Source organism: Trichosurus vulpecula, chromosome 4 (genome assembly GCF_011100635.1).
Source record: "Trichosurus vulpecula isolate mTriVul1 chromosome 4, mTriVul1.pri, whole genome shotgun sequence".
NCBI classification, from domain to species: Eukaryota; Metazoa; Chordata; class Mammalia; order Diprotodontia; family Phalangeridae; genus Trichosurus; species Trichosurus vulpecula.
The window spans coordinates 116,260,428-116,287,972 of record NC_050576.1 but is presented as its reverse complement, the minus strand read 5'-3'; the positions used below and the strand labels follow the sequence as shown (position 1 = coordinate 116,287,972).

At 36.2% G+C, this 27,545-nt stretch overlaps 1 protein-coding gene and 1 pseudogene across 1 annotated transcript in view; one reads left to right on the top strand and one right to left on the bottom strand.

Moving 5' to 3' along the window:
* Nucleotides 1-27,545, bottom strand: part of RPS6KC1 (ribosomal protein S6 kinase C1) — a 214,433-nt gene that overhangs the window by 144,789 nt on the left and 42,099 nt on the right. The window contains exons 4-5 of the mRNA XM_036756298.1: nt 13,542-13,657; nt 8,986-9,079 (exon numbers count right to left, since the gene is read on the bottom strand). Of these exons, the coding sequence (XP_036612193.1) occupies nt 8,986-9,079; nt 13,542-13,657 (210 nt within the window). The remainder of the gene's footprint in view (nt 1-8,985; nt 9,080-13,541; nt 13,658-27,545) is intronic.
* Nucleotides 14,139-25,382, top strand: LOC118845918 (annotated as a pseudogene).

Sequence of the window (27,545 nt, the reverse complement as noted above, 5' to 3'; positions counted from 1 at the left end):
GAGTGATTAGAACCTTTTAAGCAGAACAGTTACCAAATAAGATACAGAGCAGGTAAATAATGCACTGATCTAAGCAAAGCCTTACAGGATATAACAGGGGAGAAATAACAGGTGCTCAAGGCAGGCAACTGAAATTCAAAGATACAGGTAAGCATCTGAGAGCACATACTAAATTGACCGTATTAGAACGACATATACACAATTTACACGAAGGTAAAAACCAATCAGAGGTCAAACCATACTTAAAAAGGAGTCCTCAGCCTTCACCATGAAGAGTAAAGGTACATCTTTCACCATCACCAGAAAGTTTAAAAAAAAAAAACAACTAAGGCTTTTTGGAACTGAAACATGGGAAAATGTCAAAGGCCTCTACGAAAATGTTCCGCCTCCAGGTTCAAATCACAGAGATTCAAGTCTCAGGACCATTAGAGGGCCCCAGGTGACTTATGAAAAAAGCCACTGCAGAGATGAGGGATTTTATTTAGCATCCCAGTTCACCTATCTGCCCTCACCTTCAGTGCTTTGAACTCCTCAGAGTAAGGTAGTACTGTGAAATCCATCTAGGAGATCACCTCTAAAGGAAAGGCACCAGCCTAAAAAGGTGAATTGTCATAGTGCAGATTTCATACTATAAACTATCAGGAATCTGTATTTGAAGGCCACCTGTCAAAAAGACCAGTTTTCTTTGGAACAACAGGTGGTCTCCTATGATTGACTGTACATAAAATACATGGTAGTATTAGTATTAGCTGATAACCTTCAGGAACTTACCACCTGCTGGGCTCCAACTATTGCCAGAGTCTGCCAAGGGGAGTTTCTACTTTTCCCTGTAGTAATGGCTCATGATTCATATACAAAGCAAGAAACCTAGGCAGTAGTTGGATTGTCAATAGGATAGAACAATCTTTATAACACATTATTTTTTGCTGCATTAAATTCTACATACTATGTATGAGCTGTATCAACTGTAGAGTAAATCTAAAAAAACAGCTCTCAAAAATTTTTTAAGTGGATGTCTAAGCCTAAAAAATTAAGTAGTTAATTTTCTTTCAGTTGATTGCCAACACAATATATGTAATCAAGAAACAGATCTGATTAAGTTGAAATCTGAAAAGAGAAAAAGAATACATTTCCTCATGCCTTAAAAACATACTTAAGCTAGTTAGTGGTCTATGCTGCCACCTAGGCTATTCAGAGGTAGAATATAACATTTATATAGTGTTTTGAGGTTTACAAAGTGCTTTATATACATTATCTCAATCTTCACAAAAGTCCTGTGAAGTATTAGACATATTATCTCCATTTCATAGAAGAGTAAATGAAACCCAGAGAAGTTAAGAAACCCACCCTTGGTCTTATTGCTAACAAGCACCAAAAAGGGGATCCAAAACCATATTTCTCTGGACTTTAAGAGCAGCACTATCTCCCTACCATCATATTGGTATAGGTAATGTATGCTAGAGACAAATGTGAACACAAAAAAACCACATGTCTAATCCACTATATCCAAAAGTACTAGTAATATTCAAATTTCTCACCAAGAATCGTAGGGATCTTTAACAACCTGCCCACTTTTATGTACTTGGCATCATACTCTGCTATTCTCCACTTTAAATTTTTCCTCCCGCTAAACAACCCTGCTCCTTGTACACAACTTAGTCACTACCATTCTGTGGTTCTCTTTCAAAAACAAACCTCTCCTTCCCTTCAGTGAACTATATTCCTTTACTTCAAAACAATGCTTAAAAGGTTCCATCAATAACTAACTGTGACTTTAGAAAACTTGTTTAACATCTCTGAAGCTAGGTTATCTCACAGGCAAAAATAAGAATTGGGCCAGATAATCTCTAAAATTCCACCACGCTCTAAGTTATATATGATATGATCAAATTCCACGAAGCTTCCTTTAACTTACTCTAACGACAGACTTTATATATCCATTACTCCAACATTTACAACACCAATACAAAAGTATAGTTGTGGCAGCCAGAAAAACTAATGAAATCTTGGGTCTGCATAAAAAAAGGCATAGCTTCCAGGAATAGGGAGGTCATGGTCCCATTAGGTGTGCCTTCGACACACCTAATCTAGAACACTGTTTTCAGTTCTGAATATCACAATTTAAAGAGGACAATAATAAGCCTGAGAGTGCCCATTAGGATAATCAGAATAGTGAAAGGCCTTAAGTCTACATAAGGTGAGCCCTGGAAGAAGGAACTAGTCATGTTTAGCTTGGATTAAAAAAAAAGTATATCTCAGTGAAGGAGAGGAGAACATAATAGTTGTCTTCAAATATCTAAATGGCTGGGATGTAGGGAAAAAGACTAAACGTGTTCCACTTGGCCCCAGAGGGCAAAATACCAGGAATAATGGGTGGAAGTTACAAAGGAACAAATGTTTTACTGAATGTCAAGAAAAACCTGTTAATAATCAGAGGCAGTCAAAATCAGAATAGTGTGCCTCTATAGGCTTTAGGGTCTCCCTCCTCAAAGGTCTTCAAGGAGAGCCTAAAGATCACTCAGCAGGGATCTTCTGACGGGGATTCCTTCTATGTGTGAACTGGAACAGATGGCCACTGAAGAACCAAATCTCAAATTCCATGACTCTGTTATTTCATTACAGAAAACTCTCAATGAGGAAACTGCTTCTTCTAATACAGATTGGTTTCTGTTCTGCAATATATAGTCTTAAGAGAGCTGCCAATAACTAAGAGATAAATGATGTGCCCACAGTTACATCAATATGCATCAGAAGCAAGACTTGAATCCAGGTCTTTGTGCTTCCAGTCCCTTAACCACTACATCCCCCTATACCATCAGCAACATTTATATAACTATAAATATACAGATAGATATATTGATATATAATATCATATATCTGTGATATGTATGAAATTTTTTATATACATATAAGCTATATGTAGAGATACATATATATAATCAGTCAACATTTATATTACTTAGTTTGCAAAGGGCTTTATAAATAACATTCTCCAACCTAACCCACCCCATTCCTGTTGTTTGATATCCTACCCAAATATCAAGGCCCAATTTCAATACTACATCCACTACAAATCCTTCTCTGAACTTTAATCAGAAATTGTTACTTTTTTCCTCTGAATTCTTAAAACTCTGTCAATATTTCACTTAAGTACTCATCACTTTCTACCTTTTTTTATTAACTAAATACAATAATGTCCTTGATGAGGCAAAAACCAGTTCATTTCTTATCCATCTTTGTACTTCTTTCAGCACCATCCCAGTCTCCAAAGAATTAAAGTTGAGAATCCCCCCAAAGTCAACAAAAAGCAAAGAAAACCTACACCAGAAGAATAATGTATAAATAATGTGTGTATGTAACATGTGTATGTATATCATCAGAGAGAAATTACAACCAGAATAGAAGACAGATTGGTCATGTAAGAGTGAGAGATAACAGATAGAAAGCCTGTGTGCTTAGTAGGTGTCAGTGCACTGTCATGAGATCAAGAGGAAAGTATACAGTATGTTGAGTAGAACTCTGGTGTTTGAGTTGTGTGATCAAAAGTCACTCAAGATGAGAAGGCATGGATGGGTTGCAATATATGGCATTAGATGGAGCTCTCATATTGAGATTCATCTAAACAGAGATTCACCTAAAAAGAGATTCATCTAAATATTTCCTTTAGCATTTAGGTCTTATACATAGCATGAGACAATGAACAACAGAAATCAAAACTAAGAGAAGAAGAATTCCACGTTCAGCAAGTAATTTACCATTGGAAACAGATAAATCCAAAGACACTAGAAAAATCCGACTTGTCAGTTTAAAGTTCTAATAGTGCCATCTAGTGGATATAACAACTAACTTCTAATATTTATAAAAAGCTTATTAAAATATGTTGCTATTTGAGTAGGTCTTGGATTTAAAATTTCTTTTAACATAGAAATAAATAATTCACATTTTAATCCTACTAAACAATACTTCTTTGTAAACTAACCAACCAAAGTTTCTTACTACCACTTGAAAGCAAGAAAAATAAAGTGGCACTGAAATAATTTAAAAAATAAATAGTTTAATACTAATGTGATTAATTTTCAAACCAAAATAAGAATAAAATTTTGTTATTCGTGTCCCTAGAGAGATTTCTAAAAATGAGAAGTATCCATCATGATAGGATGATTTAACTACAATCCAGCTTGGAGGCAGGAAAATATACTACCTGATCTCTTCAAGTCCCATCCAGACCCATAGTTCCATAATTATTTAATGACATGAAAGCTAAAAGATACTATCCTTGAAATAAATAGCTTCATTTTCAAGGTTAATTCATATGACAGACTAATAGCTCCTTCCCAGGCATTGCAATGTGTCAATAGGTACTTTAGGAGTTCTTAATCCACAATTTATGGGCCAAAAGACTGGCAGGCTTCGCTGTGCCAATAGCTATAGAAGTGCATTCACACTTAAGGTATGCTTATTACAATGCTACAAAGGAAAACTGAGTTAAGTCCCATTTGTGTAGCAGTTGTGATCATCTGTTTTCCCTAGTCTTTGTTTTGATGTATGCACCTGGAAAATGTCCTTTCCAAAAATGCAAAGGAAGTCAAGTAATGTATTGGAGAGAGGAAATGACACAAGTGAACAGATGAGATTATACAGACATCAAAGGCTCTGATAACAAGGCCAGCATGACAACCTATAACCTTAAAGCAACCAAACAGATGAGGGAAAATGTGTCAAGAAGCACCATTCCCATGTTTCGTTCTTATCACAGCTGCCTAATTTCCACAAGTCACGCAGGTAACTTTGTAGTTAAGTGCAATTCTACAGAAAGGAAAAGGCTGGTAATGAAAATAAGATGACATAACAAATTTATCTCTAAATTTTACCTTTAAAATATAACAAATTATGCATTCTTGTACTCTCCAAGTGGTGGGGGTTTTGTTCCACTGTGAAAATGGGGTGAACAGCAACTCTGTATTTTTTATATGTAAGATTGTTTCTAAAAGTTGATGATTATGAAACTATAAATTGGTGTCCCTTAGTACAAGGATTTCCTATTAAATTGTAAAAAGCAACATTTGTCCTATTGTCTACCTTTATGTCCTAGAAACTGAGTTGTGCAGGTTGGGGAGGCCAAGAATAATCCAAAAGCAGCCCTGTCTTCAAGGAATTTACACTCCATCAAGAGGAAACAACATGAACAAAAATAACTAAGGATAAAATACATACAGAGTAAATACAAAGTAATTTGGGGGGTGGCACACTAAAACTCTGAGTATCAATTCATCTAACAGCTTTTGCTTTCAAAATGCACTTTTGGCTAAGTTAAAGAGAAGCTCAGATGTTCAATAAATACTTTTTGATGAAGGAAACTATCAAATATGAGAACCTATTGAAGAAGGGGAAAAGTCCTTTTGTGGTCCTTAATTCCTTCCAAATTAATACCAAAAATATACTCTGTTATATATACAAAATTATTACTTTGTGTATATACATAAACATACACATGTACATGCACACACATACACACAACTTCAATCTGTACTAGTTTGACAAAAACAGAATACACTAACAAGATAATAAATAATAAGGATACAACAAAGGTCTAAGATATAAGAGAATTAAATCAGTTAAATAATAAAGTATAGGACCATAAGAAACCTTACAAGATCCTCTCCACTGCTGATTTTTAAAATAATTTTTAAATGACAAGCATGAACCTCTCAATTTCACTAATTTGTATGCTTTCTTCAGAGAACTTTCAGTTTAAAATAAAATAGTACCTATTGGTTTCATCTGTTTTAAAACATGACCACAAATAATGCTCCATTAGCCTCAAGCATCTGTTCTCTGAGCATGACAAAAAGGTAGTCTGCTTTCCTTGTATTCGAACAAGGCACTGAGAGTCCTTGAAACAGAAGAATGCATGTTAAAGTTAGCCAGGCATGACTTATCCCCTCTTGTTCAATCCATCTGTACACTCAATCAAAAATATGAAAAATCATAACCTCCCTTCAAAACACCATTTATGATACTTCACCCAGTAGGCACCACTCTGGAGAGAATTACAGCTTAGTCTCTAAACCCCAATCACCTCCCTTTGGTACACTCACTCCTGTACCATTCTCTTCCGCAACCCTACATACCTGTGGGGCTTGGCTAACTGATGGCTTTTCTGTTCTTCTGTTGTTAGATGCCCTTTCCTTCTGATTTCTCTGGAATTTTCTAGACCTTTGAGTCTGCGAATAAGTCTTCCACTTGCTCACTATGCCAGATAATCTCAGAATATCTAAAAGCTATTTCACACTCTCATGTAACACAGAACTTGCAGGCCATCTGACACCTCTATTTGTATTTGTCAACTAAGAATCTTTCAGGAGGATTAATTAGTGAAAACCCATAGAGCCTCTGAATGCTGCAAAGCATTACAGAAGACTGTTTAACATCATTTCCAGAAGTATTTTTTCATACCTCATGAATCCCAATGTTATTTGAGGGAAGAGTTAGAAAGATTTAAACCAAACTATATGTACTAATGGGGGGAAAATGTCACTATGAGAATTAATAAACCCTGTTCTTTTCTTCTTCAATATTTTGACCCAATTTTCTCCTTTTCATAACTTATTCCTACATATACATTTCAGTCTTAGAGACACATCCTTAATTCAGGAAAATACTTTTCATCAATCTCAAGGACAAACACACATCATCTGCCTTGCAGTCTGCTCCCTAACACCTTTTCCAGATAGCCTCTCCATCAAAGGGAGCTCCTGCTACACTTTAAAACACCATGTCCATGGCTTTAGAGAAATCTGAAAGACTTTATGAAACAATGCAAAGTAAAATAAGAAGAACAATTTATATAATGACAATATAGTATAAAGACAAATGGCTTTGAAAGATTTAACAACTGTGATCCACACAAGGACCAATCACAATTCCAAAGGACTCCTAATGAAACATGTTGCCCAACTCCTGATACAGAGGTGGTGAAGGGATCAGAATGCAGAAGATTATTTCCAATTTATCCTGACTATATCTTACTTATACATGTGCATGTTGTTTCCCCTATTAGACTGTGAGCACCTTGAGGGCAGGGACTTTGTTTGCCTTTCTTTTTATCACCAGGACTTAGCATGATGCCTGACACACAGTAGGTGCTTAATAAATGCTTGGTGACTTGACATAGCTACTAAAATTATCTCCCCAGGCCAGGTGTGATCATGTTACTCCAATGTTCAATAATCTACAGTGGCTCCCTATTACCTTTAGAAGTTAAAATACAAATGTGTGAGCCTGGCATTTAAAGCCTTCCAAAATCTGACTCCAACTTGTATGTCCAGACTTATTTCTTCTAATGCCCCTTCACACACTCTACATTCCTGCTAAACTGGCAAACTATAGGATATTTCCCAAACTCAGCACTCCCTCTCTACTTTCAATGTCTCCACATAGGCTATCCCAATATGTGGAAAGCACTTCCCTACCTCCACACATCTCAAGCTTCACTTCTATTCAAGGCTAGCTTACATGCCACATACTTGAAAACCTTTGCTGATCTGCTCAGTTGCTAGTATTCTCTCCCTACTCAAATGGCCTTATATTTACTTAGCTATGTACATGTCATATCTTCCCCAGTATCATGGAAGTTCCTTGAGGGCTTTGTCTTGGTATGCCCAGCCCCTTAACAATGTCTTGCACAGAGTAGGCAAATAACAACGCTTACTGAATTGTGCCTGAAAAGCAAATTTTAAAAAGGCTCACCATCAAATTGACTGTAGTATGATAATTTTTTTTGGCAACAGTAACTTTTGAACACTTCCTTTTTTTTAATTTTTTTTTTTTGGAGAAGGCAGGGCAATTGGGGTTAAGTGACTTGCCCAAGGTCACACAGCTAGTACATGTGTGATGTGTCTGAGGCTGGACTCGAACTCAGGTCCTCCTGACTCCAGGGCTGGTACTCTACTCACGGTGCCACCTAGCTGCCCCTTTTGAACACTTTCTACTGAGTAACAGAAAAGTTATGAAATATTTCATTGAACAACTACCTACAGCGATCCTACTTCTGATGCATAATGGCTATTTAACTTTTCACTACCCAACAAAAGTCTCTAAGATTGTAAGTTTCAGAGCAGTTGACCATATGCACTGGTAGGCCCCTCTCCCTCCAAAAAAACTTAAAAATATAAAATTATTGCAAGAAGTTTATCTGAAATGATAGTCTACAAACCTAAGATAAACATTCAAAATGCCATTTTATATTAGCTTACAGTTATATAGGGCTCTAAGGTTTACAAAGAAATTTCCTCAAAAATATCTTTTTAGGAAGGATATTAACCCTATTTTACAATAAGGTATCAACTTTATTTTACAACTGAGGGAATTGAGGCTCAGAAAAGTTAAGAGAATTTTCCAAGGTTACACTGACTAAGAGTCGGAATCAGGTCTCAAATCCAGTTCTTCTAACTTTGGTCCAGTTACCGAAAGCTTCTCACGTTTATGATCCTAAGGCATACAAAGAAGGAACTCAGGAAGACCTGAGTTCTAATCCAGCCTAAGACGTACCAACTATGCAACCCTGGGCAAGTCATTTAATCTCTGTTTGCCTCAGTTTCCTCATCTGTAAAATGGGAATAATAATAGCACCTACCTCCCAGGGTTGTTGCGAGGACCAAATAAGACAATAATCATAAAGCTCACAGCACAGTGCCTGGCACACCACGAGCTCTATGTAAATGTTATCTATCACTATTATTACAGAGAAAATTTTCTTTTAGACCAGTTATAAATTTATGATTTTCTAAAGGCTAAAAGAGAAATGCTACACATCACTTGAGGAAAATGTTTATGAAAATTAGAAACAGTGAGGCATTTATGACATCAAATACTCTCAAATACCTGGATGCAGCTTCTCTATAAAGTCAGACACTAGATTTATGCTTATGATTTACAATTTTCTCAAATTAAAACCTCAATATTTCTGAAAAGGCATCTACTAACCTTCAGTACTACAGTCAGAAAAACTGTCAATGAGGGAATCTGTGTAAGGTTCAGCAGGGCCAATTAATTCAGAACCATCATGAACTTCTCCACCCTGAAAAGAACACATGGTCATTTGATATTCTAGGTCAATCAGTTAAATGTAAAAAGAGAAAATTAGTAACAAATAAATGATGGCTGCCACAGCTGTGTTACAAAAGAAAAAATACTAAAAGGCTACTGAATAATACAGTTCAGTAAATTTCTTTTTAAAATTCAAAATATAACATATTTCATAACTATATATATGTATATATATATGTATATATATATGTGTGTGTATATATATATATACAGAGAGAGAGAGAGAGAGAGAGAGAGAGAGAGAGAGAGCTCACTTTATGGGAATTATTACTTTAGGATTAACAAGTATGTACAAGCCAGCTAGGGTCCCAATGGATAGAATGCCAGGCCTGAAGTCTTCCTGAGTTCAAATCTGGCCTCAGACACTTACTAGGTGTGTGACCCTGGGCAAGTCACTTAATCATGTTTGCCTTAGTTCCTCATTTGTAAAATAAGCAGGAGAAGGAAATGACAAATCTATCTTTCCCAAGGAAATCCCAGATGGGGTCATGAAGACTCAGACACAACTGAAATAACTAAACAAGAACCATAAACAAGCATGTGGGTAGAAATGGGAAAGGAAAACCTACGATGACATGTATTTATCCAGGAAACCAAGCTTGTTGAAAATAATTTCATCATAACAAATCATCTGTGAATTCTAATTCTAATCAGTTAAGAACAAACTAATATATTGGTGGTGGTGGTATGAATTGTTTAAACAACTGTATAAAGCAATTTGGGATAATTCTAAAAAATATATATGTAACAAAAATGTCCACATCTTTTGACCCAGGGATCCTACTATTAGGCATATACCCTAAGTAAATGAAAGATAGAAAGGTCCCCTATATAACAAAATATTTATAGCAGCATTTTTTGTTGTAGGAACTAGAAACTAAGTAGATGCCCATCAAATGGGGCATGGCTAAACAAAGTGCTATAAAATAGAATATTATAGCACCTTATGAAATGATGAATATGAATATAGAAAAAGATGCAATTATACAGAATATCCCAAAAAGTCTTAAGCTATAAGAACTATTTAAGTTATTGAAAGCATAAAACCGTGCCCAGACTTTGTAAATTGGAAAAAAAAAAAAAAAAGAACACTGTACTTATGATGGCCAAGCTTGGCCTGAAAAATAGATGAGGAAATGCACCTCCCCCTCCTTTGTTTATACAGTTAGGGAAATATGGGTGTAGGACAATGAACATACAGTCAGATTCAGTTTTTATGTTGGTTCTGCTGAAAGGATTTTTTTCCCCTCTTTTAACTCTTTGTTATAGGAGGAGATGGATCACTGGGTAGGAGAGAGGGAAGAAATATTTTTGGAAATCATGGTGAAATAAACAAAAGATGTCAATAAAAATTTTTTAATAATAAATTCATGTTATTCAAATTTTTAAAACTTCATCAACTTAGAAGAATTCTTTCCCTTTAGTCAATAAACATTTATTAAGCACCTATTATGTGGCAGGTATAGTGCTAAATGCTAGGGATGCAAAAGAGGCAAGACTCTCAAGGAGCTCAAAGTTTAACGAGACAACAAGCAAACGAATACGTAAAAATAAGCTATATACAAGATAAGTAGGAAAAAAATTAACCGAGAGAGGGCACTAGAATTAAGAAGGATTGAGAAAGGTAAAAGATTAGAATCTAGCTGGGGCCTGAAGGAAGCCAGGGAATAGGGAAAATGGAAATGAGGAAGGAGAGCATTCCAGGAATCTTCCAGCCAAAGACAATGCCCAGAGTCAAAGACACAGAATTTCTTATTCATGAACAGTGAAAAGGCCAGTGTCACCAGATCAAAGAGTAGGTGGCAAAGTGTAAGAAAACTAGAAAGGTAAAGGGGAATGAGGCTATTAAACAGCTTTGAACACCAAACAGAAGATGTTTTATTCTCTATTGACTGAATGATTGAAATAAACAAAAATTACAATACTACCTGATTTAATTTACTAATTCAGTATCATGCCAACCAAAGTACCAAAAAATATTTTTTCATTCAAAGGATTACTTTATGGAGCTAGAAAAAATGATAACAAAATAAGTCTAGAAGAACAACAGGTCACGAATCTTGGGGGGAGTGGAAATGGGGGAAAAACTTGGAAATAAGGGGACTAGCGGTAACAGATATCAAATGATACTACAAAGAAGTAATCATCAAAACTATTTAGTAGTGGTTAAGAAAAACAGAAAAATTGAGCAGTGCAACAGATTGTATATAGAAAACAGAGAAATAAACAGAGTAACAGGATTCAACAAAACCACAAAGCCCCCAACTAAAGGAGTAAGGATTTACTCAGTGTTGTGGGCCAGGACACTAGTAGAACTGGGGAAACATAAATTAATCTTCCACATTCCCACGAGACCAAATGGGACTGTTGTAAGGAAGAAAGCAGTGGTACAGATCTGAGCTATTTGGAGGTTAACTTTGCCCTCAGGTAAAATGCTGTGGGAGCCAGCTGTAGGTCCTTTGGAAAAGTTTTAGAACTGTAAAGGGAAGCTTGAGAGGCCAGGAGACTTCCTTGTAAGCTCTTTTTAAACTCACTGCCAGATTTTTTATCATCCTGAAATGCTTTTAACAGAGTTAAGAACTGCTTCTATCATGGGGCATTGTTATATGTTTTTAGCAAAAGATCTTTATTTAAACAAATAAGAAATCATGTTTAACAAAAATGGGATGGGAAAACTAGAAAGCAAGTTGGTAGAAATTAGGTTAAGATTGGACAATTAATTCCAAACAGATAGGTGGTCTCAGTCACATGATCAACAAGTTGAAAGATCAGAAAAGCAGGTACTTTTTACAACTATGGGTAAGGAAAGAGTTCTTGATGAGACAAGGGATGGAGAAGATCACAGAAGATGAAGTGGACAATTTTGATTATATAAAATTAGCTCCTGCACAGAACTGATGCGAGTAAAATAGAAAGCGCAAATTTCTTGATAGAGAAGTGATAAATTCAAGATAAATTCAAGAATAAGATATACATTTTCAGACACAGCCAATATGGGAATTTGTTTTACTTAATCATGGGGGGGGAAACAGGAACCACAATTATTTTGCAACATCTTGATGTGGAAATACCAAAACCACCTGGTGACCTAATAGTGGAAAGCAAAAAGAAATAACATAACAAACTATGTAAAGCAGATAGTCTCATCCACTGTTGTAACAATTACTTGTTGTCCTGTAATAAAAGATTCTTGAAACCTTGTCTAAACGGTTACCTCAACCCTGAAGTTTTGTTTAAAGAGACTTCATTCATAATTTTAAAAGTATCTGGTCACTTCCCCTTGTCTCCTGCCTTGAATAGGGAGTGTCTTCTCATTTCAGTAATAAATCCTGTCAACTGCTTGGCAAATATTCCTCCAAAAGTTCCTTTTTCTACCTAGAATTATTACCCCTTTCTCTTACCCTTCCCCCCATCGAAAGCTGTTGTTTATCTATCCCAAATTGCTAGAGAATGTTGCTGGTTGGCTGTGTACTCTAAGAGGGTCTGATTCTAAAAACTACATGTATTTGTCAGAAACAGAAGCTACTATTGGTAGTCTTCCTTAGGATGTTAGTACATTTCTTTCCTTTCAATTTGGCCTCCAATCTTAGACCCACTGTCATTGGACCCCCTGCTAAGGGATATGTCTCTCCCAAGAGGCACCATTCCAATTATGTATATTTGTGACAAAAGCTTTGGGGGGGGAGAGGATTTGTGGTCTGTTTCTCCAGAGGGCAAAGGAATAGAGATAGAACTTTTTTTAAAAAAGTCATTGAGGCATCTTTTTTTATTTTTAAGAGAGAGAAAAATAACAAAAAGAAGGCCAGAAAAGAAAGACAGCTTTGAAAATTACTGGCTGATCTTATTACAAACTTAAAAAGAAAAGCAAATGGTGCATAATAGTGACTACCAGTTTTATGGATAATCTTTTTTCTGTTCTACTATATACATGCAAATGTCCATTCTATTTGGTATTTCTTAAGAATAAAAGCAAACATAAAATTAGAAGGGAAGCTGTACTAGAAGAAACCTATTTCATAAAGATCAGCTACGTAGAGAACTAATTTAAATATACAAGAGCCATTCACCAACAAATAAATGGTCAACAGATATAACTAGGCTTTTCTCAGAAGAAAAAATGAAAGCTTTAAGATCTTTGAAAAATAAGCAATGAAATTCAAAAGGAATCAATAGGCTTAGGACTTCACTGTTATAGAGACCTTCTGGTAAGAAGCTCCTTCTAACAAGTCAAGTTGGTACCTTCTCTGAAACTTATAGTCTTAGAGAGTTGCCTAGAGCATTGAGAATGTGAGTGACTTGCCTAGGGTCACACAGCTTGAAAAAAAAAAAGAAAAATTAAAAACTGCAAAGTGTTAGCTTTCAAGTTTTAAAATGTTTTGGATACATTTAAAAATAATAAAAAGTATTTAATAAATGCACAAGTTAGAACAGACCTTAAAAAAATCTTCAAGATGTTTACTAGAATAAAGAGCTGGGATATTGGCAGAGAACTGTAAGAGATCTTCAGCACACTGTCTTCTCTCTTCAATCACTGTTTCATCAAATCGCCCTGAAATAGCAATAAAAATCACAAGTTTAGGAAGAATGATCAATACTGGTTCACAATACAAGTTCAGGATAAACATCTCTGTTCAGCAGTAGACATAGCAGCAAATCTGATGCCCCCTGATGGCTGTGGCTTCCAGTCCTCTGTACGTGACTCCAGAACTTAATTGTGGCAGTCACAATAAGAATGAGTGGTGTTCTCAACAACAGAGGACATGAGGGGTTGTTCTAGACAAGGCAACAGATAGACATATGCCTGTATGGCCTTGGACATATCACTTCACTCTTGTGAGTCTCAGTTTCCTAATTTGCAAAATAAGGAGGACAATATCTGTTCACCTCACCTCACAGAGCTGTTGTAAGGACCAAAGGACATAAACGATTAAAGGTAAAAGGTGCTAAAAATAAATGTCAGCCTCATAATTATCATCATAATCATCATCCTCAAAATAAGCAATATATACATAATAAGACCTGCTGACGACATGCTTCTTATGGTAAGGGAAACAATCAGTCCACAAGTACTAAACATCTACCAAGGGCTGGGCACTGTGCTGAGCCCTAGAGACGCAAATACGAAGAATGAAACAATCCCTGCTACAATGAGCTTACATTCTAATGGAAAGACCATGAACGAGCCATTTAACCTGTTTTCCTCAGTTTCCTCATCTGTAAAGTGGGGATAATAACACCACCTACCCCATAGGGTAAGAGTAGTATTACTATGACTATTTATCATGAGAGTTTTGGATAAATTCATTTATAAAAAAAGAGAAACTACACTAAAAGAGAAACTACACTAACTGCTGGGTTTTAAAAGATCAAATAAAATAAACCTCTGTAAGATTCTTGGTTCTAATGCTAGTTCTTAAACTCTAAAACTTGCCAACCAGGGAAGGAAACACCATTCCAACCCACTCCCTTTACCACTCCCACATCAGGACTTGCCCAGCCTGCCTGGGGAGAAGAAAAATGTCATTCCAGGGCACTCCTTCCATAGCTCTCTAGGCCTGGCCTGATAGCCTGCCTGGATAAGAAGCCTCATTCCATTGAGTTCCCTCCACTAGTAACCTGCCTGAGCCTGCTCCCACATGAGTACCACCTCCACCTTCCAGCTATATACTGCTGCCTAATGCCCTGAGGTTTCCCGTCCATCCCCCAGATCAAACTTTGAGGAATATTGATAACCTACCTGAACTCATTCCTCAATGATTAACATGTTCCTACCCTGTAAGACCCTCTCCACTAAGTGATTCTGAACTCCAGAGAACATTATTCAAACCCAGCTCTCTGTCCCTAACTGCCCACAACCTTATTTCCGTTCCCCTCAATACAACCCCCACATTTTTTTAAGGTAGCAAGACACAGTCAAATCATTCTAGTGGTAGATAAGGAATAACAGTGGTCATTTAAAATGCTGGTCCTTAAATATAATCAAAACTCCACTTAAACAGCAGCAACAACATGAGAAATCACAGGACTATTAATAGTTGCTTCTCTTATCACTGTTTTAAATTCCCATGTTTAATACCAATGTGTTTTTTCCTGTGAAGAGATGGAAAAGTACAGGTAAAGGTACCAAAAAAGCAAAACAACATTTGTCCCAAGAGAATATATTGTGTGCTGTTAAGAACATTCTAGTGAATATTCTGTGTTTGTTTTTAAAGTCTTGCAACCTTTTGTTTTCAAAAGGTTGTAGGAAAAGAAAAATAAATGCAAACACTAACCCAGAAGATGTCTCAACTTTTTGTTACAATGAGTCTAGAAATATGTCATCTCTATTTTACTTGGAAGCAATCATTTGGGCATTCCTTATGTTTTTCTTCAATGAGTATAGATAGAAACACTTTAGTGATCATAGTTTACCATACCTTGATGTGTAAAACTGTAGTAACAACTAGTTATCAGTGAAAAAACATGATCACCAAGAAAAAGTGGCATTATTTTTATTTTAAATCAATCAATCAAAGCCTAAAAAGCTGATAGTAGCAAAACATCTTTTTGTCCTTCAAATTCCAATAGGACAGTGCTATTTATGTTAATTTCCTGAGTGTTTCTGTGTGGCTAACAAGATCAATGAATGACCAACAACTCTCTCCACACTGCTTACAAGTCTGACTACTGTAGTTATTGGCCTGCAGAGTTAACCGCAGTAATAAAATATTACAAATGGAATTGCACAAGATAATAAAAGAGATAAACTGCTCATTTATTTAGACTAATACCATATTTTCATTATATAGCATGTGACCATATGGACAAAGTTGAAGATATCCCATAATATTGGGTTAATAATCTGATATACTTATTGTTTCAAGATTCATAATGACTTCAAGCCAGCCAGTATTCAAGGTAAGCAAGATCCAAGTGGATCATTAACAAATTAGAATACTTCCTAAACTTTGAAGAAAAAATGTTCCTGGATGTTAAGGCCAACCACAATTGAAGAGAATTTTAAGTTGTTATGCTAATAACCTTTCAATAAATATGATTTCTCCAACTACTCACAAAAATCTTTTTTAAAAAACTACAAAGCAATTTAAATAAAAAAATTCAATCTTTCAATCTATCATTGTGTTATTTTTCCCCTAAGATCTAAATTTAATAAATATTATTTTAATTTGTAATAAAAAAAAGACCTGTGAACCCAATGGTTCACCTCCCTTATTTAGTCAGTAAATCAGTCATGAAGCACTTATGAACCTACTATGTGCCAGGCAATGGCATGACTACCCCACCACTACGAAAAGCAATAGTAAAAAATTTTTACTTTCTAAGTACCTGCCCTTTCGATTTATAGTCTCTTGCTCTGAATAAAACAACGAAATCGGATCTTTCAGGAAATTACATACACGCCAATTTGCCTGTTTAGGACATTCAAAACTGCCTAACTGAAAACTAGCATTGAAAATTAACCTATAACATCTTCTCACTAAATTACTTTTTACAATGATTTCATTATACAGAGATATAGATATATAGATATCATTCCTAATGTTTTCTTGTATCTTTACTGTCCTTCCCTCAACCCTAAAAACAGCTTCCAAGTCTCTCTATATAATTTTAAATCTAGGCATCATTATTCCTGGTTTGAACACAAGTTGGTTTATAGAAATACGGATGGGGGGAGGGCAGCTAGGTGGCGCGAAAGAGTAGAGCACCGCCCCTGGAGTCAGGAGGACCTGAGTTCAAATTTGGACTCAGACACTTGATACACTAGCTGTGCGACCTTGGGCAAGTCACTTAAACCCAACTGCCCTGCCTTCCCCCTCCAAAAAAAAAAAAGAAAGAAAGAAATAGGGATGGGGAAAGGACTGGATCTGTGATTTCATTTGTACAGGGAACTCCCAGATGAGAAAACTCCCTCTATCAATGTGCCTTCTCTGCAACTTACCATCTTAGAAAGCTATGAGGCTAAATGGCCTGCACACAGAGTACATGCCAGACACATTGCTTGAATGCACGTGTCCCAGCTCCAGGGCTGACTCTACTCATTGTACTGCATTGCCTCTCTGGCATAAAAATTGGCTTACGCTCTACTGAAATTAAGCACAGATATGGCAAAACTTCAGTTAAGTAGAATGCTTAGAGATCTGAGTGTTTTAATTAAAAGAGTTAACAAGAAAATCATTTTGTTTCAAATTTTATTGTTGAAAAACATTCCAAAATATAGAAGCACAGTTTCTTGTTCTGGTTACAACAGTATGGTGAACACAATTTAGTACTCCTTTGATAAATGGTGAGAATGCAATGTTCCTAGGTTATCATGCTAAATGATAAGGAACAGTTAAGGACAGATACTGAATACATAAAAGTTAAAGGAAATTAGTTCTGTCATATACTGTCCACAGGATACCCTGGAAAGTTTTTTTTTTCCCACTTTAAGTAAATTCCTGCCTATCAATTTTTTTTCTTAACATTTTCGCTTCTTTCTAATAAAAGTGAAGTACCAAAAAATCCAAAATAATTGAGGGTAAGTTCCAATCAAAATATACTGATGAGCATCCATAATAAATCTCTGTAAGCACAGCCTGAACTAGGCATAAATATTCAAACTTCATACAATATCACTGATAGAGGAAAAAAGGAAAGATGGGAAAAGTGGATAGAAAAATCATAAAAAGGTGAATCTTCCTCAAAATTTGGGATGGAGATCAAATTTGAAAAATTATTTTTGTAGTCTTTAGAAGTATTTTGAACAGAAAATAAGTCTCATTTTTCCTAACATCTGCATGTTACCTGTGACATTACCACAATCTTTATGACCGTTATTTTAAAGGGAAAGGAGTAGAAAAGTGGTCTTTTTACAAGAAGCTGTGGAATATACAGACTGTGTGCCTAGGAGGTGTGAACTTTAACCAGGCTCCTCCTGGGCGAATACTCTTCTTTTGGGAAATACAAAAAACTCACATTTTGATATTTCGCATTAATAATTAGTGTTAATACTTTCTTTTAGAAAAAGAGAAAGAAAATTGGATAATAAGGTATCACCTTAAAAATTCTAAACATTACAAATAATACAAAATATATTTAAAGAAATTTAAAGGTTTTCCTTTTAAAATTATAAACATAAGACATATCTCAATTAGCAAGGATTCAAGTTCAAAAAACTGTTATCTTTAAAAAATAAGAAACAAAAACAAAATGAACGTGTAGTACCACGCTATTATGTGTGTGACAACACTTTGCACACAGTAAGCATGTGTCCCTCATGGTCTAGAATGAATGCTTTCCATTGTGCTATACAATACATTAGATTAGATCCTATCTCCTCTCTCTAGACCTTATTCTCCATAGTCTCCAAAACTGTCTTAAGTAGGTTTGGATCCAAATAAGTTCTGGAAAACCCAGTTGACTGGGAGCATACCCTTCCCCACATGGTCTGGGAACCACCATTAAAAAAAGACATTTCCTGAGTAAAAATTCTTTAGTAAATGTAAATATAAACAGAGATCCTAAAATCAACTATTCACCTAAGCATTCTTCCAGGCCTACTCTGGGTTCACTTTTCTCCCTTCCCAATCTTGATCTTGCTATCAACCTGTTCAACATTACATAGTCCTCTGTTCTTGAATCTCTTACCACTTTGTTCTATCAATTCTCCTGCTTTGCAAAAACCCGACCTTGCATTTCCCACCATATGCTTACTCTTCTCCTATGCACGTGCTGTAAAACAGAGCAAGACAAAGTCACATGACCATGCTGACTAACTACTCTACATATGTATGATACCTAATGTCAACTGGGCCCTCACTGCAGCAAGGAAACATTTTTACTCCCTGACTCCATATCATACTCCACACAGAAGCTGCTTCAAACCTTTTCAATTTTCTTCAAGCCTTCCATACCAACTTTCTCACCCCATCTTCTAGGCTAGGGACCTCGCCTTATATTTTACTTAAAAAAGAAGCCAACTGCCCCCCTGAGATCCTGTTTCTCCCCTTCTCTACATCTTTAAATCCAACATCATCTCCTACTCTGCTTCTGTACTCATCTCCTATGAAGAGTTGGCCCTTCTCAGCAAGGCCAATACATGTATTCTCAATCCCCTCTTCTCTTCTCTGGCAGACTGGATCCCCTCTCTGTTTCTGCTCTTCAATCTCTCCCTATCTACTGGTTCTTCCCTATTACCTTTTTGACAGTAGTGATCACTACCTTCTCCTCTCTGGGCTTTCATGAATTATTTCTCCCTTCTTTGTCAGTATGCTTTACTGGATTGGGAATACCATGTCCCCTAACTTTGAGTACCCCCATGGCTTTGTGCTGGCTCCTCTTCTCGTCTTCCTCTCTAAAATCTCTTAGTGACCTCATTAGCTCCTGTGGGTTTAGTTATCATCTCTATACAGAAAAAAACCCAGATCTATATACCAATGTCCAGCCCTTCTTCTGAGTTCCACCATTATACCAACTACTGTATTTCCTACTGGATTTCCTACCTTAACCTCAACAGATCCAAAAGAGGCTTCATTAGCATTCCCCTCAAATCCAGTCTTCTTCATACATTCCTTTTTTCTACTGAGAATACTACATCCTTCCATTAACTCTAGTAAACAACCTGAGCCATCTTCAGGTCACCATACATATCCAATACTTCTACAACATACCTCATATTTGTTGCTTCCTCTCTACTCAAAGAGCCTACTTAAGATACTTGTCAACTCTGTGTTTATTTCAATAGTCTCCTAACCAGTGTTCCTGTCTCCTCCCCAGTCCATCTTTCACACAGCGGCCAAACAGACTTTGCTAAAGCATGGGCCTCACCCTGTCACCGCCTTAATAAATTCTAATGGCTGCCTATCATTTCTCTCTGGCACTCAAAGCTCTTTACAACTTGTGGAGCTTTAAAGAGCATTTAAAGATCTTCCTACCTTTACAACCTTAGTACACATTCCTCTTTTCCATGCATCTACTTTGGTTAGGAGGCTCTTAGCCATGGCATGTCACAACAATCTATATATGCAACTTGTCACACTATATCTGAGACATGCTGAAGTACTATAATAATCCTGAAAGTAAAAAAAAAAAAATCCTGAAAGTAAACTAAAAAAAATCTCAAAGGGGAAAAAAATAAGATAAAAACAAATCAAAATAACAGGAGAAATGTTAATTGCTCATGGGTAGGCTGAGCTGATATAATAAAAATGACAATTCCACCTAAATTAATTTACTTATTCAGTGCCATACCAATCAAACTAACAAAGAATTATTTTATACGCCTAGAAAAAAATAACAAAATTCATCTGGAAGAACAAAAGGTCAAGAATATCAGGGAAATCAATGAAAAAATATAAAGGAAGGTGACCTAGCAATACTAGATTTCAAACTATATTACAAATTGATAATCATCAAAACAATCTGGTACTGGCTAGGAAACAGAGTGGTGGATCAATGGAATAGATTAGGTAACTAGGTCTCAGATTAGGTACCAGGGGTGGGGAACCTGTCACCTCAAGGCACTCAATATATAGTAAATATATAGTAATATGTAGTAAATATATGGTAGTAAAGGGCTATAGCAATCTAGTTTTTGATAAATCCAAAGACACAAACTTTTGAGGCAAGAATTTACAAAGAGACAGAAACTGCTGGGAAAACTGGGAAGTGGTCTGGCAGAAACTAGGCAAAGACCAACATATCACACTGTATGTCAAGATAAAGTAAAAATAGGTTCATAATTTAGACATAAAGGGTGAATGTCATAAGAAAATTAGAGCAGGAAAAATATACCTACCAGATCTATGGATAAGGGAAGACTTTATGACCAAATAAATAATAGAGAGAATCATGGGAGGTAAAATGGATAATTTTGATTACATTAAATTTAAAAGGTTTTGCACAAACAAAACCAATACTGCCAAAATTAGAAGGAAAACAGGAAAGTGGAAAAAATTAACAGCAAGTTTTTCTGACAAAGGCCTCATTTCTCAAATGTGTAGAGAACTGAGTGAAATTTATAAAAATAAAAGCCATTCCCCAACTGATAGTCAAAGGATATGAACAGGCAGTTTTCAGAAGAAATCCAAGTCACATGAAAATATGCTCCAAATCACTACTGATTAGAGAAATGCAAATTGAAATTATTCTGAGGTACTACCTCATACGTATTAGATTGGCTAACATGACAGAAAAGGAAAATGATAGATGCTGGAGGGGATGTGAAAAAACAGATACACTAATGTGCTGTTGGTGGAGCTGTGAACTGGTCTAACTATTCTAAAGAATAATTTGGAACTATGTACAAAGGGCTACAAAACTCTGACCTAGCAAAACCCCTACTAGGTCTGCCTTCCAAAGAGATCAAAGAAAAAGGAAAAAGATGTATATATACAAACATATTTCTAACAGCTCTTTCTGTGGTGGCAAAGAATTGGAAACTGAGAAGATGCCTATCAATTGGGGAATGGCTGAACAAGTTGTGGCAGGTGATTTGTGATAGAATGCTACTATTGAATCATTTCAGTCGTGCCTGACTCTTTGTGACCCCACTTGGAGTTTTCTTTGCAAAGATACTAGAATGGTTTGCTATTTCTTTCTCCAGGTTATTCTACAGATGAGGAACTAAGGCAAACAGAGTCACACAGCCAGTAAACGTCTGAGGCCATATGTGAACTCAGGAAGATGGGTCTTCCTGACTTCAGGTCTGGCACACTATCCACTGTGCCACCTACCTGCCCCTGTGATAGAATACTATTGTGCTATAAAAAATAACAAGGGAGAAGGTTTCAGAAAAGCGGGGAAGAATTATATGAACTCAAACAAAATGAAGTGGAAAAAAACAAGAACATTGTACACAATAGCAACAATAACGCAATCATGATCAGCTCTAAAAGACTTAGCTACTCTGATCAATACAATGACACAAGACAACTCCAAAAGTCTCATGATGAAAAACGTTATCCACCTTAAGAGGGAGAACTGGTGATGAAGCATGATATTTTTCACTGTCTTTATTTTTCTTGGGTTTTTTTTGCAACACAGCTAATAGAAATGTTTTGTATGACTTCATATGTATAATGGGTATCCTATTCCTTGCCTTCTCAATGGGTGGAGGAGAGACTGGATGGAGGGAGAAATTTTGGAATTCAAAATTTAAAATGAATGATAAAAAATGTAAAAAACTAAAAAAAAATGAGAAATTGTAGTCTAATTTTTAACAAATTTAGAAGAAATAACATACTGAATAAAATTAAAATCAAAAAAGTAACTAATTTTGCTAGATGATATTCAAATGGTTGCCAATCATTTTAATGTTATACATGGTACAGGATGAAATATGACAAATATTGCTTCGACTTTCAAAAGTTCCACCCAAAAGCATAAATCCTAGACAAAAGTAAAAACCATTTAGCACCTGCATCTTAGTTCCTTAGAAAAGAATTATTCTGAAAATAAGGAATATTACCTATAAAACCTAATATAATTTTACTCAACAGATGTTAACTAAGTAAGTGCCCAGAACTGTGTCTGGCACTGTGAAGGACAGAGAAGACACATGGTTTCTGCCCTCTAGAGGCTTATAATCTTGCCAGGGAGACAAGGCATAAATGGAAACTGGGATGGGTTAGTAAGTGGCAGTGTCTCTTGATCTAAATCCATAAAAAGGAAATGGCAAGAGTACAAATTATACAGAGTGATTAATAGGTCAGTCCTCTTTTGAAGAAAAATATAATGGTCAAAGATTTCAAGTTTTAAAATTATTAATGTTCATGATGTTCTTCTAAGAAACAAGTGTAAAACATTTAAGCATCTTTAAAGAAAACTAAATAAGTGGGTTTTTACAAACCATCTAATACATAAAATACACTACCAAAGTAGAGCTAGGGAAGCCATTTCTATCTATCATGCATATATCACCTAGGTGGAAGAATGTTTGGTTACCTAATTACCCAAGAGATCATAACTGTTCCATTTTGGCCCATTAGGAACATAGCACTTGTTTGCACAAGCTCATTACACTACATGTACACAACAGACCAGAGTAATTTTGGTCTCTCAGGTATAAATGTAAGAAAGAAAAATAAAAGAAAACAATCTTGCATATGCTTTATGCGGGAAATTAAGTACAAGAAATAGCAGTTTTAAAGGCATTAAAACAGAAGTCTAGTTCTTAAATAGATAAATGGAATGAAACAAGAATCTATTAAGAGCCTACCATGTGCCAAGCACTGTGCTAAGAGCTTTACAAATATCATCTCATTTGATCTTTACAATAACCCTGTGAGGTAGGTACTACTGTCCCCACAGTTGAGGAAACTGAGGCAAACAAAGGTTAAGTGACTGGCCCTGAGTCATAAAGCCATTAAATGTCTGAGGTCCCATTTGAACTCAGGTCTTCTAGGCTCCAGGTTCAGTGCTTTATGTAATTTACCACCACGCTGCCTCTAAATGGCCAACTTAAACAGAACAGGTGTAATACTGGAAAAATCAGGAGACCCCTGAGAAACCCCAGTTTGCATGACAAGGAATGGACTTAGACTTTCTGGCATTTAGCAGACATCCCTGAGGCTCCGTGACTCCACCAAGGAATGTCAATAAGATTATCCCACTTAACGATAACCTGTCAGAATCTTTTGATCAGTCAGGACCTTTTCTTCCTGTTCCCCCCACCCTGTGACCTGGCCTGTAGGTTCCAGGAGATAATTAACCACTGTACCCCCATATGTCTTATATAAGCCACACCTTCACCCCAACATGGGGCCATTTGATCTGGGTAGCATACCCCTAATGGCCACCAGCTAATAAATTCTCCATTTAAAACTTATACTCTGTGGCGTGTCTCACTCACTTCTGGGTACAACACAGGCACAAGAAGTAATCCTATACACAATGGTTTTTATTCAACTTATTAATTACCAGGCAAGTGAAAAATTCAGACTTACAAAGATGAATGGTAGTAATCATATCTATCCATACCACATCCTCCTCTTAGGGCAATTATTTTACTACTACACAAACAGAATAGGAATTATGCTTTGTTATACTGCTCTGAATACCTTGTCAAGTGCTAGTATAATGTTCAGTCATTTCAGTTTCTGTCTGACTCTTCATGTCCCCATTTGGGTTTTTCTTGGCAAAGACACTGGACTGTTTGCCATTTCCTTCTCCTGCTCATCATACAGATGAGGAAACTGAGGCAAACAGGGTGATGTGACTTGCCCAGGGTCACACAACTAGTAATTGTCTGAGGTCAGATTGAAACTCAGAAAGAAGAGTCTTCCTGACTCCAGGTATCTTGTTCTAGCCACAGATAACCTAGTTATCCTTGCAGAACCTCCAAGCTGAAACACTTTTCCTAGATGGACAATACCCTTAAGAACAGAGTAGCGCAAGAGAGGTTAGAGAACAATGGTTATTATTTGCTTTCAGCAAACATGATTTAAACACAGCCCAATACCAAGCTTCCAATTATCCATGAGAATCAAGACTACCAAATAAAACCCGTCAAGTGGACTGAGGTAATTGCTCAAGCTGTGGCTGCCATTGGCGTTGTTTTGAGAACACAGTTTCTTTCAGGATTGACAATGCCGCAAATTCTATCCACACATTTTTTTGAGGAAATACCTGTAGTTTTGCAGTTGGCTCCTAGTGAGAAAAGAGCATATATGGTAGGAAAATAAACTCTGTGTTTGAAGACCTTTCGGTTACTCTCCAACAGCAGCACAATCACCTATGCCAGGATAACTCCATTTTCTTGGCACCCTGACCCTCAACTTTCTAAGCAAGAACAATGAAGTAGATTTGCTATTTCTTTCTGACCTACAAGTCCTACATGATAATGCAACTTTGTTCTACCAACACAAGCATCTTGCCAAAGATAATTCTCTTGATCTGTATTCCCTGGAGCTGGCAGGCTTTGGATGAAATTGGGAAATGCTATGGACAAGATTCTCAGCAATCCCAACATGCTTCACAGATCCCTGCTGACTTTCTACAGAAGTCTGCAGATGAGATGTATAATCTTTATGATAGGAATACAGTAGTAGAAGTAATAACAGCAAAGACATTCCTTGTGAGAAAGAATTCTTCAGGTAAAACAGAATAATAGTCCAGGAAATCCATATAATCTTGCATATATGTATAACATAAGTTACACAGTAGTCTTCAACAAAATTTTTAGATAATATTGGGCCTAGTGTTAGCTGTGATCATCATCTCCTACCTATCTCATGGATCCCAGATATAATAGCATTACTTATAGGATAACAAGTCAGAAGATTCAAATGGATTGATCTTTTTCTGCACCATCCTATAAAAAGAATCACCCATATTTTATTAAGATAAGTCTACTAGCATGGTTTAAAGTGGTTAGTATATTTAAAGTATATTAAAAGACTAGATTTGTTTTCTATTTTTTGTGTACTTGTAATCATTTTTCAAAGTGAGTAGTATTTATGCAAGTGAAATTGTAACACAAAGCCTCCATCCTGCTATGTTACTAGAGTGACATCAAAATAATTTCATTCCATTTTAAATTTAGAAATAGGCACTTAAAATACTTTAAACATTTATAAATGCTAGCCTGTGTTGCTTACTTACATAGAACAAATGCACTGAAAACATAATAGAAATTTTCTCTAATTTTTTAACGCTTTACACTGTATGGATAGAACTCCTCTCTAGACCATTGTGTATTATGAACTACTTGTAAAGTCTTAAGATGATGTATCTTAAATAGTTATTAGATGAAGTTTTTTATGATCTACAGAAGCACTAAAATAGGAGAAATGCTTACACACGGTTTTGAAAACTATTCCCATTGACAAAGGAAAACTGTTTTTCAATTTCTTCTGAAAGTTGATAACTTAAATTATATATGAAGTCGTTAAGACCTTGAAAAATAAATGTCAAATATTTGACTGGACTGGACCCAGGAGATCAGGGTTCTAATTTCACCTCATGCCACATCTAGTTCTGTGACACAGGCCAAGTCATTAATCTCTTTGGGCCTGTTTCCCCTTCTTTAAAGAGAGGGGGTTGAACCAAAGTGTCAGTTCTTGCCAACTCTGAAATATTCTCATCTGCCAGCCTATTATGGCACTGTGGATTGTTACAGTTATGCACACTGACACATATCTTTCTAAATGGTGTACTTTGGGGAATAGCTTGAGTTGAAAATCTATTCTTTATTTTGATCTCTGTTTTTCAACTCATATATTAGTTTGTTAGGTTAATGTTAGAATTTCATTCTACAGAATGCTAAATGAATGATTCCTACTTTTTGATATGGACCAATGTATCAAGCTTATAACTGACTGAAATAAATAAAAATTGTTAAGGATTACAAAAAAAGAAAGAAAACCTGTCAAGTGGGGTATTTATTTAGGAGGAAATAACTTTCCATAAAGTTTCAAGAGATGAGGAATGATAACTCTTTCAAGTATCAAGTTCCCATTGTGAGTTTAGTGTATGATTCTTCTTCACTGTTAAGGATGTGACTTCATCAGTAATGGGTACTTACTCTTTCCACCTACAACTTACACTTCCAATCAAAATGCCTCCTAAATATTTAATAATTGACATTTCAGAGTTAATAGCACCAAAGTATCAATTACTTTGCAATCAACTTAGTGACAAGTCTCTGAATTTAGTTAAGTCATTTAGTCTGATGGCTAGCCAATGGAATTCATCATAGCTTAACAGAACATGATAGAGCTTGTGCTCAATTGGCCAAGCCTTCAAAAATCACAGTCACTTTCATGTCACAACACATCATCATAATAGAACTTTAGTGAAGAAATATACCACATTGAAGGCCTGAGACCACGGCCATTAAGGATAAAAGGTTGACTGACAGGTACAGCAAAGGAGGAAGGTGGGGAAAAAAAAACAATTTAAATATCTGAAAAAGGCAAAGAAATTATAGATAAAAGGCTGCACTTAAGAACTAGGTCTTCCCATTTCTAAGGAGTGATAGAAGTAATGAAACCAGGAAAGAAGTGAGAGAAACAGAAATGCCCATCCCTAATGTAAAGGGGCTTGCCTGTGCACAGCCAGATCTCCCAATCTGAAGGAACCCTAAGTTTCCATACCACAAGGGTGGGAGTAGACTCCTTCAAATGGCTGCACAGCCAGAATAGGCTTCATCTTTAAAACTAGTCAGTCTCTCTCTTTCCTGTGCAGTTTTTCCTACTGTTTCCAGAGAGTGAAAATCACACAGAGTTCAACCGCAGCAATGAGTGCCATGAACTAAACTAAAAGGAACAATATATTTCCCTGCCTCTCTTTTGTCCAGGCTCAGAAGTTTTGGACCTAGAACATTTGTATCTGTTCTGTTTCATTTGTCCTCAGTTTAAGGAGCATGGGTCCCTCACCAGACCTTCAAGCCATGAAGACCAAGAAGCCAAGATTGCAGGCAGGATGTTGCAGCCAGTTAGTCCGGTTGGGAAGCCTGA